General features: G+C 38.2%; 1 protein-coding gene across 1 annotated transcript; it reads right to left on the bottom strand.

Moving 5' to 3' along the window:
• Nucleotides 1-17938, bottom strand: LOC128909255 (solute carrier organic anion transporter family member 1A2-like). The gene is made up of 14 exons (XM_054200665.1): nucleotides 17840-17938; nucleotides 16565-16706; nucleotides 14481-14613; nucleotides 13452-13558; nucleotides 10060-10206; nucleotides 9662-9760; nucleotides 8947-9180; nucleotides 6634-6798; nucleotides 4899-5094; nucleotides 3950-4115; nucleotides 2740-2924; nucleotides 2115-2179; nucleotides 1441-1558; nucleotides 1-580 (listed from the first exon to the last, which is right to left on the bottom strand). Exons 1-14 carry the CDS (start codon nucleotides 17897-17899, stop codon nucleotides 421-423), a joined length of 1977 nt encoding a protein of 658 aa, XP_054056640.1. The 5' UTR covers nucleotides 17900-17938; the 3' UTR covers nucleotides 1-420.
• Between the last annotated feature and the right edge of the window lie 807 nt (nucleotides 17939-18745).

Below are 18745 nucleotides of genomic sequence, written 5' to 3'. Positions count from 1 at the left end.
TGGAAAAGCCAGGCCCAAAGAAGCTACCAATCCTGTCCACAGTCAATGAGAGAGGCTGTGGCAGAAGCCATTGGAGAATTCCAGGATGAAATCTGGCATCACTGGAGTCATTTGCGAACTCTTTATCTTCAGTGAAACCAGGACGGAAAACATATGTTTCTGCTTCATAGACCTTTGCTATGAACCTGGCATTTCATATGTTTTCTTATTTCTGCTCCTTGTTCTTTTGCTACCAAACACATTTTTCCTGTAACTTCTGTTTATGAAATGAGATTTTTATAATATAATTAGGATACAAGTATGTATAATACTATTAATCTCTGTCCAAGTGTTCACTAGTTAAAGTATTAAATCTTTCACAAAGATATATCCAAAATTTACACTGCAAGGTTTTTTCACAATATGTCTTGCTTTGAAATGCTATTTCAATGTTTCTTGCACTTTATCCTGCATTTCTACTGGTGCTTCTAATAAGACGTGGCTTTCAGATTTAACTTTCTTCTTTAAAATAAGGAGAATAAGTGCACTTGGGATATAGGACACTCCGCGTAATATTGCTGGCAGGCCAAGATAGAGCCATCTGAAATAAAAAATGAGATTCATTAAATACACCATTAATGAAGAAATAGCAAAACTATTCAGCTTATATTGTTTTGTGACGATCGCCCAGCCGCTCTAAAGCTTGTGCCCTGATCATTTTGGATCTCACATAACATGAATCAATATGAGAATGGAGAATACGTCAGTGTCAGTGAAATGGCTATTGACATCACCAAACTTCAGGTAACTAATTTAACCAGCGAAGTTAGCCACCTGGTACCCTTATGGCTTTCTCCACAGGGAAAGAAGAGAGTTCTGAAAAGGGCAGCTCAGACCACCTGAGTAAGACTCCTGAGTATTCATGAGCTAGTATTCTTCTTCCAAATCAACCTCAACACACTAATAAAAGGAATCAGCCTGAGGCCATCAGTTCAACAAGACTTTATTGAAAATTCCCACAGTGCTCCTTGAAGGACTACAAAAGCATGAAGTGTAGTATATCGGGCCAATTTCCAACTTGGGTAACTGTATCCTCTCTATAAATTTCTCCTATATTTTGGTTCAAGTACTATTTCAACCATTAAACATCTGACATTTTTCTCCACAAATGCTTAATGCTTTTAATTTTTTTTGTCAGAATTCAGTGTTTTAAGGTCTGTTCTCATGAAAGGCCATTAGTGAATGTAATTATGGCACCAGAACATTTCTGTTCAAAGGGTGTTCCAACATCTATGGCAAAAGTTGCACTTGAAAAATAAAGGCAATGCCAAAGAAAAGTGTTGTGTCAAATGCCCAACACAGGAGCAGTCTACTAGGAAAAGGCAGAGAGTGTACAATTATATCTCTACACATGTGATAATACAATAAGAAGGAGAGATGAAAATAAAGTAGAAAATATACCTATATGTGACAATGTCGTACATCCTACATGCTCCTTCTCCACCACAAGTCACAGTACCCCACTTCAAGCAAGTGGTATCTATCAAAGCTCCAAAATAAATGGGAGATGGAATTCCAGCTAAAAAGGATATTAGCAATGTTTTTGTGAATAACATATTTTCCCTCATTAGCAGATATAGTATAGAACCTATGCTGTTTCTCACCTACTCCACCTGTCCTGTCCTCTTGCAGCTTGAGCCCTGTTCTCTTCTATTTATTATGTTCTCTCTTCTTCCTTATCCACTTACCCTCAACCAAAGATTTTCTTTCCTGTTGCCTGTTTAACAATATATATATGCTACAAAATGGACTGTAATTCCTATTCAAAACTCAACATCTTCTCTCATCAGTGAGAGTGTATTTTGTTTGATAAACATATAACAAGAGTGACCGAATGTAAAATGGCTTTCCGATGAACAGCAGATGTAGTCAACATATTACCTAAAATAGCCTGAATGGAAAGCTGTTCTAATTTGTCATGCTGCCTAGATCTGTAAAAAAACCCAAATTCTTCTTGATCAAAGGCACTCCATAGAAGCGCACTCCTCTGCCATGCCCATAGCCCTGATGTGATTCTTGTCTAACTCTAAATCAGATCTAACTGCGTTTCTGAAGTGTGTTAGAGCTTTCCTTACCAAATACTCTTGAAGCGAGTCCATGGATACCCACTCCAAATGACTTTTCTTCAGGCTTTAGAGACCTGTATGATAATTACATTGTACACCGATTAGTAAAGGTAACATTAGTAAGAAATGTTTACCTCTGCTTTTTTTAAATCAAACTCTTCATCACTTTAGGACCAAACCATTCTAATTAGAGCACTGGTTGAGAGTTCATTATCCTCATTAGGTGATATTTACCAAAGTTCCTTAAGTAAGACTGCCAAATCACAAAAGGAAAAACTATTGTCCCGGTATCATCCACTTGTACTGAGGCCAGTGCAAAGTGCAAGATAGTTGTGCCTTAATCAATGTCATGTTGAGGTGATCCGTAAACACGTGGGTATCACACAGTTCTCAATATCTCAGTGCACTGACTCAGCTGTCCTACATTAATTCAGGATACAGATGATAGCCAGAAGCAACAACAGGTTATAAAGCTGACATGACACTAAGCCTCAACACAGCACAGAAATTACGTTAAGATCTTTCTGTTCTTCCTCCTTCCATACACAAACTAACACACTTAATTCCTGGGGGTTAAGAATAGGTCCTCAGAATAAGTCCAGTAGTTTCTTAAGATAAGGACATTTTACTGTACCTTATTAAAACCATGTACCCAGGCATGGCTGCTAAGGAAAAAATGAAGCTGCAGACTAATGACAATATTAAAAAATAATGAAGCATCTTGTCACAGTTTTCTTCTCCATCACACTCGCCCAGAATCGCAGAGACATTTTGAGATGAAAACCCTGAGGCTGCAACACAGGTGCAGTTTTCAAATACCTGTCAAAAGAGTATTTTAATCGCACAGACTTGTCAAAACTCACACACCGAGTGTGAAACTCACACAGTTGGCACCTAGCTCGCTCTCTCCTGCACTTGAGTATGTTACACATGTGCAGCACTGCACTGCAGCCTCTCTCACAGTCTGCCAGGCACAGGTCCAACCATGGTCTGGCAGGAGGGAGCTATGGTCCTCTTATGCAGCTGGGACTATGCTTCCTCCAGGAGGCCATGACCAAGAGAGTCCTCATATTTCCCAGCACAGCCTGGTTATGCTGTCCTTCCAGTGCCAGTAGGTCTAGCCTTTTTTTTGATAACCTAGTGTGTGGTCCTTCATGTGCCAAAAGAGAAGAAACCAGAGACTGAGGCTGGGCTGCAATATTCTCATTCAAACACTTGCTTCTACTGAAATCATGGAGACTATTGCCAGAGTAAGGGCTCTCAAACGTCAGCAAAGGTTAGAAAGGGACTCAGTGTCTCCCCTTACTATCTTCTAATACTTCTCTAAAATATTTGGAAAGAGTCTTTCTACAATCTGTATTATTTGGGGTTGTATTGAAATCATTATTTCTGTTTGTTTTCAGTTTAATTAGAACTCTTTTTTTATGGAAAATGTATTATTAATTAAGATAAAAGTTCTATAATACCCGGTTATTGTTTAAATTTACAGGGTACAAAAGAGTATAAAGTCCATAGAATTTCATTTTGGCTGACATGTTCTTCTTCACCCAGGTTTCCTACTGGCAACGCTTTGAGAATAATTTCTCACTCTATTTTAAGCATCTAAGATTCCTTCAATTATTAGAAGAAAAGCAGTATTCTTCATTATATTCTTTAATGTAAACTTAAATGAGTTTTCATATTCAGTTTGGAATTTCTCTTGCCACTCAATGAATTTGTCCAACTCTATCACCTTATATATCCAATTAATTGTACATGTATGGTTATTTCCCACCCTATATTGACATGTATATTTCTCACCCACTATATTTCAAAGTTACAGCACAATAAAATGTATGCTTTACCATGTTTTTTCCAGTTCCTCTTGAGGCTTTACACCCAGCAAGACAAGGTGACACATACGTGATTCCATTGCTCCCACAAACAGGGTCCCATATTTTAAGTGGGCAATCACAATCCCTGTTGCAGCCAGCAGGTAGAGTATTTTCTGCATATGAAACTTGCTCTATTCTAAAATACATTTAGAAGATGAATAAAGGTTTCAGTAATTAAATACTTACAGTAACCCTTTGTAATGATTAAGATTCTATTCTATCTATCTCAAGTGTTGAACCAGGACACGAACCTACATGCTCCTATCCTGGAGTCATGCCTTTCTATCCTTCTATAGGATGTTATATGATATGACACGATATTGTATTATATTACATTACATTATATTAATATTAACAATTCATAGATAAGTATGCATACCCTACAGCATTTTTCTCATCTATGGCATGTATGTTCTTGATTTTCTATAAGCATTGCATATACCTACACATGCATTTTACAGACACACAACACAATGATTAATGGCAGGCTTCAAATCAAGAAACTGCAGATAAAATATCCACTGATAACTCAATAGCAATCAAATTCCAGTAAACGAGCATAAGATAAAGAAAGGGCTTTTTCCCTCTGTAGTTCTAAAATTGCATTCATGTATGTCTAATTTGATCAACAACTTCTTATTTTTACCTGCAGTTACATGACTTGAATGTATAATTAATTAGTCAAAGAATTAATATGGACATGCAATTGCATGAGTCTTGATGTGGATGTCGTTTTTAATACACTTTATTGTTTAAAACAAGGATAACAAAGATAGACCTATTGTCTCATGCAAGTTAAAATCCTTGAGAATATAGATCATAAAACTAAAATGTTTCAAAACTGTGGAGTCCCTGGCTGATTCTTGACAAGAAAAATCATGCCGGTGTCTTAAGTCCTCTTGTGTCTTAAAGAACATACCCTTCATAGGAAACTGTTAGGCCAGCAACTGGTGAAGTATCACAGATAGTCCAATAGGCAGCAAAGTAGAGAAGGTATTCCAGTAAAGATACCCAAAATGCTATGTTCGCAGCCTGATAGATATTTATCTTGAATTTCTTCATGAATAAGCCTCCAAAAAAATACCCAACGCATATAACTGGTAAGTTGTAAACACCTATTTAAACAAGTGAAACTTCCATGTTAAAATAAAGAAAGAGACCATCAAAGCTGCTCATAAGGGAAGACTGTTTGGCAAAGACTCATATAGCGCCTGTAACTGAATAATTTAACTACACACAGAAATGGGTCTCTACCAGTTCCTTTGTACACCCAAAACATCTGCCAAAGTCAACAGCAGTTGGGAACTGCCTGGAGAGCGAGCTGGAGGGTAGGACTGAAATGATTCATTGGAAAATTGCAATCTACAGTTGCAATCTAGTTCCAATTAAAAAAATAAAAAATAATAAAAAAAAAAAGCAAGGTTTCACTACAGGCTCCCTAGCTGAGAGAGAAACTCAACAGGATGATAAGCTAGTGGAGCATATCTTGGTGCACACTGAGCATCACAGAAAGAAGGAACAGACTTTCAGTTTTGATATGAGATTACTGAATGTGCTCTCACACTTCTTTGCTGTTTGATACTTTAATGAAGCAAAGACTGACTGAAAGACGCTTAGGAAGTAGCTGTCTGAAAAACAACCCCGCAGCACAACGTCAACACAACACAGATAAGATGTATGATAGTTACATGCCTTTGGATAGACAGCTTCAAAACACTGGTAACAAAGGGCAACAGTAATATTCATAAGTCCTGGCACATTCTGTATGGCAGATTTTAAAGAAAATGGTGCAGCTACTGTGAAAGATGAGCACTGAGTTAAGGAATAGAAGTACGGCTAGGTGTATTTTAAGATGTTTCTTCTATAATGATTAGAAAAAATCTAGTCTAATTAAGTCATTGCAGTTAAACAAGGTAACTGAGAATTTAAGACATGATAAAATGGAACCATAGAAAGGCTCCAACAGTTACAGGATATTTACTTTGTGCTACAACTACTTGCCGTTACCATTTCCCAATGCATGACACCTTGTCCTCACTCAAAAAAAAAGACAAGCTAATAAAGAAGAAACAAAAAAAGACAGCCATTTGGTCAGTGCTTTTCTTCCATAGAGCTCTGCATATGAAAGAGGATCTGAGGCTTTCAGAAGACCCAAGACCAATACCTGAGAAGTAGAGATGATGGAAAATGTCGAAGATCGCTGCCAATTTTAGCTGTGCATAGGTTCAACCCATCTATGTCTTAAGAGTTCTAGCGATGTCATTTTCATGAACATGAAATCTACCCTCTACTTTATAGTACACTTTTTAATCAAGATAATCAAGTTAATTTGGGTCATGGTCTCTTGATGCAAATTAGTGTATCATCTCTGAGATCAGTGGTGCAAGTTTTACATCAGATGAACTTTCTGGGTCAATTCAAAAGATGGGAAGTAGATTATTAAATTCTGCACAGAAAATCAGGAGATACGTAGCAAAAAAGGCATGATTATTTAGAAATGCTTTGTAGTGTGGAATCCCTCATTTGTAGAAATATTTGACCTTAGTATGTGCATGTTAACATGTACACATGAATACACATATATATAAATAGGGAGAGTTTGCATAGAGACATCACTACTTGGTAGAATGCAGCAAAGAAAAATGCAAACATACCAATTAAAAAGATGGCATCTGATGCAGATTTTCCAAACTGCTGTTCCAAATATTTGGGCATGAAGGATATCATGCCATTGAAGGCACTGAACTGTAACACAGTTATGCATATAAATAACATATAAACTGGGTTGCGAAACAGAGCCTTGAGGAATGGGATGAAATCTGGAATGAAATAATGGAACAAGTTGGTGTGACGCTTTATGAAATGAATCACCCTTTGCTCAGTGTGGCTGAGGGGGGAAGAGGGAAACAGAAACGGTCCTTGACTCGATCAGGCTAATTCTTGTGCTTTGCCAGGCACCACAGTCCAAAGATCCCTTGTTTAGCACAGGCGACCCCAGCATGTCTCTTCTACACAAAGATAAACGCACACACACATGCACACTAATGCATATGGCTGGTTAAAAAAAATCACAGTAATAATCTCATTGTAAAAGTTTCCTGAAACTTTTTAGCTATATAGTGACTGAACTTTTCACGGATTTGCTACTCCCCCACCATTCCTACTCCTTTTTCTCTCATCTCATGCCCTCAGAGCATTCACCAATACCCCATTCCTGCACCTGGACATGCAAAGGGAGTACAAGGGGGAAGTGGTGCAAACACTATAGCTGTGACAACCTGCCCCCAGACACCTGATCACTGATTTTGGTTATTGGTACTGCCAGTGATGGGACAGAAGAGACCCAAAGAGGGAGGTGACCACAGTTATTCTGACCATACTCTCAAAGTCTGGATCTGCCACTCTTCACTCAAGTAAGCATCTGAGAAACTAATGTACACAGGTCTTTTCTCTGTGATGCCTATAAGGCAGGATGTGAACCATACAAAAACACCACAGTTCCTCTTTGTCTAACATTTTCTATTAATTAATGTGCTGAGCTATTGTAAAGAACCTCTGCAGAAAAACAGAAGCATCTGTAAAACAAAGATCGTGCTTCATTGAAAGTGGGCACCACTTCGGAAGGGTATATATCTTTCAGAGGTAGGCAAGTAACTTACTGGAAGAGGATCTGTGTTCAAGTCTTGAAAAAATGAGTCAAATATCCAAAACACCCTAAATAGGCGGCATTATTTGTATATGCCATGCAGTTTACAATCAGTGCTTTCTGAGGAAGAGAGGTTCATTTGTGCTATAAATACTTCAATTTTCAACTTGAAATCCTTGGGGATATTAAAAAGCTGTCTGAACACATCCCGGTCAACTGGGTCTAAGTGGCCCTGCTTGAGCAGGGGGTTGAGACAGGTGACCTCCAGAGGTCCCTTCCAACCTCAATCGTTCTGTGAAATGGAAAGATTCTTAATTCAGGATATTCAACGACAGTGGACATTCACACCAACACATGGATGGAATGACGATGGAAACATAAGCTCTGAAGAAACTCTGGAGTACTAGGACGCACAGTCTGAGCTAGGAACCTTTCCTCGCCAGAACAGTGCTTTATTCTTGAATTCATTTAAGCCTACACGGCAGCAGGGAAAGCTGCTGTGTTTATAAAAATGAAGTTGCAGTATCAGCCAAGACCTGAGTACTCACTCTGAGTATGGTGAATTTGCTGGACTCAGCTTGAAAAACCATGGGGACGTAGCTGGCACTTGGCACTTACTTTCTGAAAATGAAGATCTTGTCATGGGGTCCTGAGCTTGATATACAGAACCATGAGACTACTCTGAAGATCATAGCCTTTGACATATTTTATTCACTTATGTTTCAAACTAGCACAACAAATGCAAGGAAAAAAATAGCTTCCTACAGATATACAGATCTGAAAGACCACAGATGTGAATGTTGCCAGTGGTGCCACGAATAAATGTACGTCAAATAGATCCTTGTTCAACAGCCATTAAATGTTTATAAAACACTTTAAGCACCTGAAAATTCCCTTTTATGGTTTTAAGTTGGACTTAAGAAATGCACAAGACTTGTGCTGATTTTCTGCTTTTCTGCACAGTGCATGTGGGGTACAAGCAATTAATATCTGCAATTTGTCCACACTCATGGAGGTGTAATATTCTTAACCAGATTTCAGTGCATTCATTCTCTACCAAGACGTAAAGATCCAGATCTACATACACTTGAAATGAGGGAAGGGGAAAGCAGTGAATACTGATCCAGATCTATGAAATTAGCTTTTTTCCTCTGCAAGGAGCCATTCTAAATCTTTGCACAAATCCTTTGTACTACAGAGAGATGAAAAACAGAGTATGCATTTCATACCTTGGACACATCTTTACTTAACAAAAATACACAGACATAGTTCACACCTTAAGAACTAAACTAAGAATGAAATAAAATACAATATAACTTGCCTTTAGCAATTTCATACATGGTCTGTTTGGCTTCATTTTTACCATTTTCTTGCAATAGTACTACACTTTTTTTACTCGTCTCCTCAGGTTCATTGGTTTCTCCTTCCTTCACAAGTGATTTGGGCAAAAACCAAAAAGGTATTCCTGCGAGAAGATTCAGTGATGCACAAATCAAAATGCCCAGCCACCATGCTCCAACCCAGCGGGCATCAGTCGCTGTTATAGTTATGTCCTCTATAAAAAAAACCAAAACAAAACAACAAACCCACACATCTTATTAGTTCAGAAATACTCATTGCTGTCATTGTGTATTTTCCCAGTCATCTCTGACATGTGATATATTAAAAACATTTTAAAGATTCTTAAAATGAGGCTGATGAAAGAGAATAGTCTCCAGCCTTCCTTTCTAATGTTGCTAATTTTCTGGCAAATTTCAATGTTTTGTATTAAAGTAATTCTAGTCCTTTCCTATGTTAAGCCAGATAACACAATTGTTCATCAAATAATTTACATGCAAATTCATTTGTCTATGTGTGATATCAGGCCTTTTATTGAATTGAATATTAGACACACATTTTCCATTCTAAAAGAAACACCAGCAAGCTCAGATAAAATTAAGAAACCTGATATAAGCAAAGAAACATCTTTTAGTGCTGATAAATACACCATTATGCCTACTTATTTGTATGTAAGATTTCATATATTCGTCCATTACCTTTATCTACTGATCCCAGATCAACAAACACTTCTGCACAGAACGATGCCAACAAGAAACCAAGGAAGGGGCCAATTACTGTTGCTGTATGTAGACACCCTGCAGTGTGAAGAGGAGAAAACATACTAAATTAGAACATGGAGATAATTATTTTCTTGGAATGGTTGTATATGTTTAGGACAGCTCTACTGAATAGACATTTGTGCCTAAAAATGGCCTTATTTCAACAAGTTCCTCTCTAGTTAAATTACAAGTTCTACAGTATTATTATTTTGATAAGGCAGTGATGTCTGTCTTCTCTCTTCCTTTATTGGAAGTCATAAGAACTCAGTCTTCTGCTTTTGTGTATGTGTGTGTTTGTTTGGGGGAGGGGAGTTATCACAACAGGGTAGATTTACCCAGGTAGAAAGGTGAATTCTCTGCTTTGGCAAAATCCTCCAAATATGAAATGCCTAAAGGCATGATGGGAGTTTCACCCATTCCTCGTACTATGTTTCCAACCATCACAAATATCCACAGCAAGGACCCAGGCTCTTTTTCACATTCTGTGAATAAAATAAGAAGCCAGAATTAATGTTTTAATTCTAACTAATAATTAAATGCTAGGCACAAAGACAAAGAATTGACTAACAGCTTAAACTTTGGTGGGTAGGTCGGTCCTGTAAAACAGGGAAATAAGTAGTCGTGATACTTGAAAGGCTCTGGAACTGGAAGAAGCTGGAGTAGAGTTTAAATACCTTACCTCTCCACGCCATACCTTGTCCAACAACTGCATAAGCTAGGCCCTTCCCTTCACTCATTTCCCTCACCAAAACTGCCATTTTCTTGTCAGTGAACAGAAGACAGTGCCTGAACATCAGCGACAAAGGCAAGAAAAATCCTGCGTGGCTAATGTGATCACCTTCTACAACAAAATAATACTTTCTGTCCACACGGGGAAGGCAGCAGATGTCTTTTACCTGGACTTCAGCAAAGCATTTGCCACTGTTTCCGATAGCCTCCTCCTATACAAACTGGCAAAATACAGACTGGATAAACAGTCTGTGAGATGGGTGGGAAATTGGCTTATAGGCTACACTCAGAGGGTGGTGATTAATGGCTTCTACTCAGGCTGGCAGCCTGTCACAAGTGAGGTTTCCCAGGGACCGATACTGGTCTCCATGCTATTCAACATCTTCATAAACAATCTGGATGATGGGATTGAAAGCAGTGTCACCAAGTTTGATGATGACACCAAACTAGGTGATAAGGTGGACACATCAGGAGGGAGAGATATCTTACAAAGAGACCTGGACAGTGTGGAAGAGTGGGCTAGCAAGAACAGTATGACCATCTCTCTGAAATTCAGGAGTCTTTTGCAATGATTCAGCTAATTGCTGCATAAAGCCCGTACATTGTCATTTGATTACAAGAACTTTGTCTAAAATAAACCAGAAGAGAAAGCCATGCCAGTGCAGAAGATGTGATGGTTCTCTACCTTTGCATGGAATGAGATTTCTCAGCTTTCCACCTTCTTTGCCTTGATTCAGACTGCTAGCTTCAGGTTTACTAATGTTCATAAGCCCCCAGAAAAGCACATGGAGAGTAAATGCGTCTGTGTCTAAATCATTGGCTGTTTGCTAGTGACTTCAACCAGCACTCTATACAGCAGTTCTCACCACCTGGAAACCCCAGCTTAGACCCTTACCCCAAAGCTCGGTTCTAGCACTACAGATTTTTGCCTTGCGTATCAATGACCTCCCCATCCAGAAATTTCATTTGTCCTGATGCTATCTGTTCAGGTATTGAATTTCAGATTTGGGACATCTTGAGGACAAAGCAAATTCTGATTTGGAAGAATAATATACAAATTCTACCATAATTGGCACACGTCACCAAATGTTACAGTAAGGTTTTCTACCTCCATCACAACTCTGCAACTCAGAAGGCCAGTGTTTTCCTGAGCAGGCACCCACTGGAACATAGCCTGCAATCTGCCCATCTGGGCACTGCTCTGAGGAAGTCTCTGACTCACTGTAACTTCTGTACAACTCTCAATCAAAATCAAGATCCATAACAAGATATCTGGCCAGTCTGCTGAATCTGAGAATCAAGGTCTCATTTATTCACATCTGTCCTCCTACCTAACTCAGCAGAAGAATGCTGTGCTGCAGCACAATCATGTTTGTCCCGCAGCAGGACAGTTATATCAGGAACTACTATGACCTTTAGTACTTTCTTTCTCTCCCTGACCTTGGATTTTTTCATACCATACAGTCTGCTTCAGCTTCCACTGTTCTCTGTGGCCTACTTTGTCATGCTGAGACTTCTCAGTGCCAATTTGTTAACAAATAAAGACCGTCTTTGTTAGTAGCAAGTGATGACATTCTAAATGAAAGCATTAGTGTTCAGAGATCAAGTCTGGATCTCCTGTATCAATGTCAGATTGCTGTCAGCAAACATGGGTGAAGCAATCCACACGCAGATGTGGTCAAATTCAAACCAGTTTTTGCATCACACAGGAGCTAGACTCATATGTACAAACGTCACAGTTTTGCTTGTCCATCAAAATAGGGAAACAATCACCTTACCCAAGTATAGTCAGAGGCTTGAGGACCTATGGGTTCTAGTGTGTACATTGAATGGCTATATAATTTAGAAGAAAATGCTTTACATATCTATGCCTGACTTTGTGCATTTATAAAATGAACAAAAACAGTATCTGAAATCTTCAAATTAAAGATTAATACCAAGTACTATTCAGTAGACACTTTTCTCAACTTTTCATTGTGGATATAGAAAAATTAATGCATTAAGTGACATGCAGTCTTGGAAAGTTTGGAAGCCACACCCATTACTAAATGGCGACACAGAAAACTACAGTACAAATGTCACTGTGTACGCACAATATTACAGCAGTGTGATTCAGCTTTAGCACACATTGACGGAACAACATCACAAAATATAACAATTAATTGTGGGATTCATCTCACCTAACTTTTGCCATCCACCAATCATCTAAGTTTCCAACACTCAGTAGGTGCATCCGGGAGGTAATCTGACCCACCCTAAAGTAAAGAGCATGAATGTCCTTACAGCAAGCTCTGCAAGAGCTCTGTAGTCTCCTTTGACCAACTATCAAGGGAGCCTAAAGACATGGTTCAGACTAAATGCTTCTCTTTGAGGTAGCCAAACAGTCAGGAGATTAATCTCATCCTCAGTGTGAGGATTTTGTGCAGGATCATTTAATAGTTGCCTCTGAGCCTTTTGATTTCATAGTAGTTACTTTATGTGCATATTGCCAGCGCACATACAGGTTTCAGTCTCCCAGATAAGTTTCAGCCTAGTTTAAACTCTTTTCTCTAAAAGGAAGTGGAATCCACTTTTTTGCTCTTTCTCTGTTTCTCATTCTTTTATTTCTTGTGTGGTACAACAAAAAAGCATCCTGATGCTTTTTACCCATTGTCCAAATAGTTTCCCACCTCTTCACAGCATCATAGCATTTCTAGTCAAAAAGAGGAACATTTGTGAGAACAACTTGGTGTTATATTTCACCAAAGTGGACTGTCAGGGATGTTAACTGAGCTGTTCGAATACTATGAAAACTGGAGGAAAAAAAGATATAGCTCTGGAGTCACAGACTAAAGAAACAAGAAGGCTAGGAAATTTCCTGACCTCTAGTTTTATGCCTGCAAAACGTACTGATCAAAAGCAGAAGCCTGAAATAATTGCTAATAAAAATAAAATCCTATTTACTTAAACACTATAAAAACCGAGGAAAAAGTATTAGAAGACATAGGAAGAGTCATACCTGCTGATGGTTCCTCTGTAGGTAAAGAAAGCAAGCTTTGATTAACAAGGCACAAAGGCATGACTGAAAAATTCTCCCGCGGTGAAATACTGCTTTCAATACGATACCTGATTCAATCAAAGGAAAGTATGTATAGGTTAAGAAGAAATACACCAGAACTGCCTCATAAATATGTACTTCAGTAATGAAGCTACCTGTAAGAAGAGCGTGTAGCTATAGGACAAAGGAAATCCCCCTCAAAAGGTAACTGAGCCTCATCAACAAATCAGGCTAGGAACACAGCAACTGTAGCAGGGAACAAAGCCAGTGTTTTATTCATACTGTTATCTAGCCTCCAACATAATCTTGTAACAGGTGCTTCAGGAGAAGTTGTTGAAACACCCAAATGAAATCCCTCATATCATCTTCTCTCTCACTTTTTTTACATTCTAATCCAATTTACACCCTAAGCAGATGATGCCACCAAGGCTGTCAGAGCCATACCACATTGGGCACAACAAGACTACAGGATTTTTTTTAAAAGGTATGTCACTGATTAAACTATAGACAAGCCTAAATTATTAATCTGTTAAAACAAGCACAAATAGTTAAAAAGCGGTTAAAGAATCACTATGAACTGTGAAGGCCTTGCCAATGCAGTGATCGGGTATGATCTGTCGTCCAGGCTCCAGACCAAAGCCATCTTTAAAAATCATCTTGTATTGCCCATCCAAGCAGATAAGAGCTAGTAGTATAATGTGACAGTATCTCGGGCCACTGTTTCTTCAGAGAGTCCATACAAGAGAAGCACAGGGAGGAAGGCATGGCAGGGCAAGGCACCCAGCAGAGGGATGACTCTCCTCAGGAAGTGATGATTGACTTTTGAAGCCATCTCAGAAAGAAAATAAAACACGATTTTCTACAATTATCATACCTTACCTATGCTTGTCAATGTCTCTCTAAATAAGCAACACTATTTCAGTGGGAGAAGTTATGGATTAAGGTAGGTACGGGTCACAGAAGCTGCTGTGAGCTAAGCATAATACTCACCTTCCAAACAGGAAATGAGGAAGTGATATCAAAAGACATCCAAATGACAGAATCGTGCAGCCCAAAGCAATTATTCTGGGTCTGTGAAGCTTTGCTCCGAAGTAACTCACAAATGCTATCAGTAGCAAGTTGCCTGCAAAAAGAACCTCATTCGCATTTACAAACCAAGGCATCCTTTAAAAGAGATAAAGCGCAACACAAATTTGAGTATATCTTGTTAGCTCAACGTCTGGTACTTCTCTTGTCTTGCAGAAACTGTAACTAGACAGGGAACTGCCTAAAAAATGCAGTAATTTCCTCCTATCTGTGATCTTTTTCTGGGAGAGTTACACCACCTAGAAAGAACATGGGAACAGAAGGCAGAATGGAAAAGAGATCATAGTGAAAGTGATTTTTGACTGCACCTATGTAGAGAAGAAATTTCCCACTACTTTACATAGAGACCAGGCCCAGGGGCTGCAGAGTAATGGCTGTTTTATGAAGTTATTCTCCTAGGATACTCTATTTTGCAATGTGTGGGAAAATACAGAAATATATACGCAAGTATTTTTGTACTGAAAATAATAAACACAAGATGACACACAGAGAAAAAAGGAATAATAAATTAATACTTATTTCAGTAATAGTTTGAGAGGAATAAAAAAATATAAATTTTTGCACCTAGTACTATTTAAAAATACAAATGTGCTAAAAATCTACATTCTCTTCTCCTCCACGTTCACTTCAGAATCAGTTGATTTTCTCCACTCTTCTTTTATTGCTATGCAACTATGAAAAGAATCAAGCTTCATGTTATGAATCAGGCCCCATAAAAATAACAATTTAATAATTGTACACCTACTAATTTTGTGATCTTTTTGTCAGAAGAAGAAAACCACTTCTCTGAGTGATGAGCATCATGCTCTGAAAGAAGATAACATCTTTTTTTATGTATGATTGCTAGGCAGACTGTATTGAACCAGTGTCTTGAATGACACTTAAAGATGTACATTTACATGGTCCTAATAAGTTACTTGTATCTACCACATACACTGATTCTTGGTAATTTCAAATATTAATATGATTATTCACAGTTATTTTACATCCTTGGAGATAATAATGCCACAACTTGTTATAGAACAGTGATGTGAGAGGATAACTTATTTAAAATAATAAGTCTTCTTCATACCACTTGATTAACCTTGGCCATTTCATATTTCTTAAAGTCTCCTCCTCCTTATCAAAAGCAAGAATATATTCTGGGTATTCCTTGTCTATCATAACTTTGAGCTGCCCCATCAGATTACTTTGCAGACAACAGGACAACGTTGCCAGCAGTTTCTTCTTGCACGTGCAGATATAAGAGACCAGGACAAGGGGGAGAAGGAGCCTTGTCTCCCCTCCCCATGAGTGTATATGAGCCTGTGCAGCCCATTTCATCAGCTGAGCCAGGATTAACAAAGACCTACATTGTGACTTGAAGGGTATAAAACACATCCTCTGGGGATCTCTATTAAGATGGGTTTGAAGATGTCAAGCCTTTTGTTTGGCTTTTTTAGCAAAGACAAGACATAAGCTTGTCACTGGGCAATGAAACTCACTGATAGGCAATGTAAGGGTCACTAGAAATATAACTGGAAACTTTCTTTACAATTGTACAGGTACGAAATCTTGAAATATTATTGAGTTTGAGTAAGGAGACAATCCACTTTAACCAACTTTGAGGTCACTGATTAAAAGAACTGTAAAATGCTAAAGCTGACCATAAATTCAAACAAAGTTTATAAAATCTGTTTTGTTCAGAAAGATTCAACACAAAGCTCACAAACTAGTTCTAATGTGTTAGTTGCTCTATCATATCTTACGACAGTGCAGAAACTAGCTGAACCAGCCTTTGATCCTAAACTTCCTCATTTAAGTTGTCCTGTTAGTTTTCCAAGACAGTGAATACACAAGTACCAGCTGAAATGGTAGGATAAAGTTGATCACTACTGTAATTGACAAAGAGAAATTGACACATTGCTGCAGACATGAGAGTCACTAATGCATGCTCAGACAACATAATATATTTTAAAAGAATAAGAAATATTAAAATGAGTGATTACCAATTTCAAAGCTTCCATTAATGATCCCCACTAAAGACGCCGGAATATTAAATTGTTTCTCTATCTGTGTGTACATGCTGTTCATGTAAGCACCAGACATCGTTTTACCGACAAATGCAAGTGATAGTGCCAGCAGAAATACCTAGGAAGGAAAGAGGAGAATACATAAAGAATTCAAAGCGATATATTTAGGAATATTCCATGGTTATTTTCCACATCAAAGATGTGCTTCCAGATAAAACAAGTGAAACGTCCTGATCCATTGATATGTGTGTAAATACAAGTTCAAATCCCATCACCTAGCCTTTTCCAAAGAGTTATGGCTTCACTAAACCAAAAAAATGAAGAAAGATTTTCTTCTTCACCTGCTCCCATTGACCAAGACTGTCTTCAGAAACCTTAAGCCCCATTTCCCCAGCCAAGACAGGCGCAGCACAGCCTCTCCCGCTGCGTCTGCTGCAAGATTGCCATCTGCAGGACTGCATAACGTCTGCAGACAGACCAGAGTGCAAAGACCTTCACAGCTTTTGCTCATCTGAACGATAAATTACTTGCAGAACTATTATCGGTTGCTTTGATCGAATTTCTTGACTGAGTATCTGCTCTCCCACCTCAAGTAGAGGTCATGAGCCCAGAAAAAGTCGTTTAAAATAGAAGTAGTAAATATTGTGTCCTTTTTACAATAATATAGTAGCAAATGACAGTAAAAAAAGAAATACGAATATATGTAGTAGTATTCCAATCCTTTTAACTTGAGCGCTCTTAATAAACAGTATTTATGAAATAAAATCAATAGTATTTTTAAATACACCTGCTGCAAATGCTAAAAAGCACAAGTAATGTATTTGGGCTTTGAGTTGCTATTAAAAACAAGCTATTTTACAACCTTTTATAGAGCATCTTGACAACTTGAATAGTCTGGGTACATTAACAGACAATTTTTACTGCAATGTCACAATCATTAAGACTCATTTCACAGGTTTAAAAAGGAATGGTAAACACATCAGACGAGGGGGATTACACAAATTCAGAGGTGGAGCTTCAACGGAGCAATCAACCATACCGCCAACACATCACAGAGTGTAAAGTTCAGGGACATAAAAAGCAACACAAGATTGCTTACAAACTTGCTTGACGTTGGTTAAGCCATTAAGGATAACGAAAGAAACAGAGCTTATTCATTCATTTAGTCTGGATTGTAACTTCTACCAAACCACTATGAGTGCAAGCAATTACAGTTGTGTGTTCATACAAAATTACTAAAAATTTCTGTACCTTCAGCTTGGAAATGCAGCAGAATTTGTCCCCTGCACGTGGCTTCTCAGCTTCTTCCATATTGCCTTTTTTAATTGATCCCAGTGTCTGCTTCTGAGTCTGTGTAGTGATCCCATTACAGTATTGAAAAAGGCAAAAGAAAAAAGAGAAACATTTTTGCCCACTTTTTGCAAAAAATCAGATTCCTTCTAAGATATTTGAATGTCTTCCTTAAATAATTGCAAACTGGATTCCAACAGAACCAGATGCCAACAGAAACTACAAGCGTATACACTTTATTGTAATCAAGAAAATTTGACATGTGAATGTTAAAAATGTAAAAGCTAGCTATTTCTCATCAGATGATACTGAAAGTAGTATGCAACCAGAAAGCAAAGAAGAGAGAAAAGAGACTTTCTGAGGGGAAGCTAGTTTGTCTGTAATACAGCTTTTCAGTCCTCTTCACAAGCATTTGGTACTGACCACTGTAGGAGACAGGACTAGGAAGACTTACAGATTCGACTGACGTATACCTCTCTCCATGGTCTGTATTTACTACGCCCGTCCTTGATAGCCATAAAAAGGATATTTAGTTCTGCTCTGAGTGTTCTCTTGAGCCCTCCCCTTTCTGCTGGTATCAATGTAAATTTGTTAATTTTAATAGAAACTGTATTGGAGACTGATCTCTTGGCATTAAAATTAGAAGGAGAAAAAATAAAACCAAAACCACCAGACGAACTTAAGTTCTAAATGGAAACAAACCAGACTCCATTCTGCTTCCCCTCACAAGATTTGCCAAAACATCCCTCTTTATTTGTCTGCCTATTTTTAATCATCTCCATCTCAACTTGATAGTTAGAGCTTCTGGTAGTGGTAAGCCACCTGCTTGCTTACACATCTTGCACATTTCCCAAAAATATGTTGAAA

Source organism: Rissa tridactyla, chromosome 1 (assembly GCF_028500815.1).
Source record: "Rissa tridactyla isolate bRisTri1 chromosome 1, bRisTri1.patW.cur.20221130, whole genome shotgun sequence".
Classification (NCBI taxonomy): Eukaryota; Metazoa; Chordata; class Aves; order Charadriiformes; family Laridae; genus Rissa; species Rissa tridactyla.
Note: the sequence above shows the minus strand (reverse complement) of the source record. Positions and strands in the feature narration are given on the sequence as shown.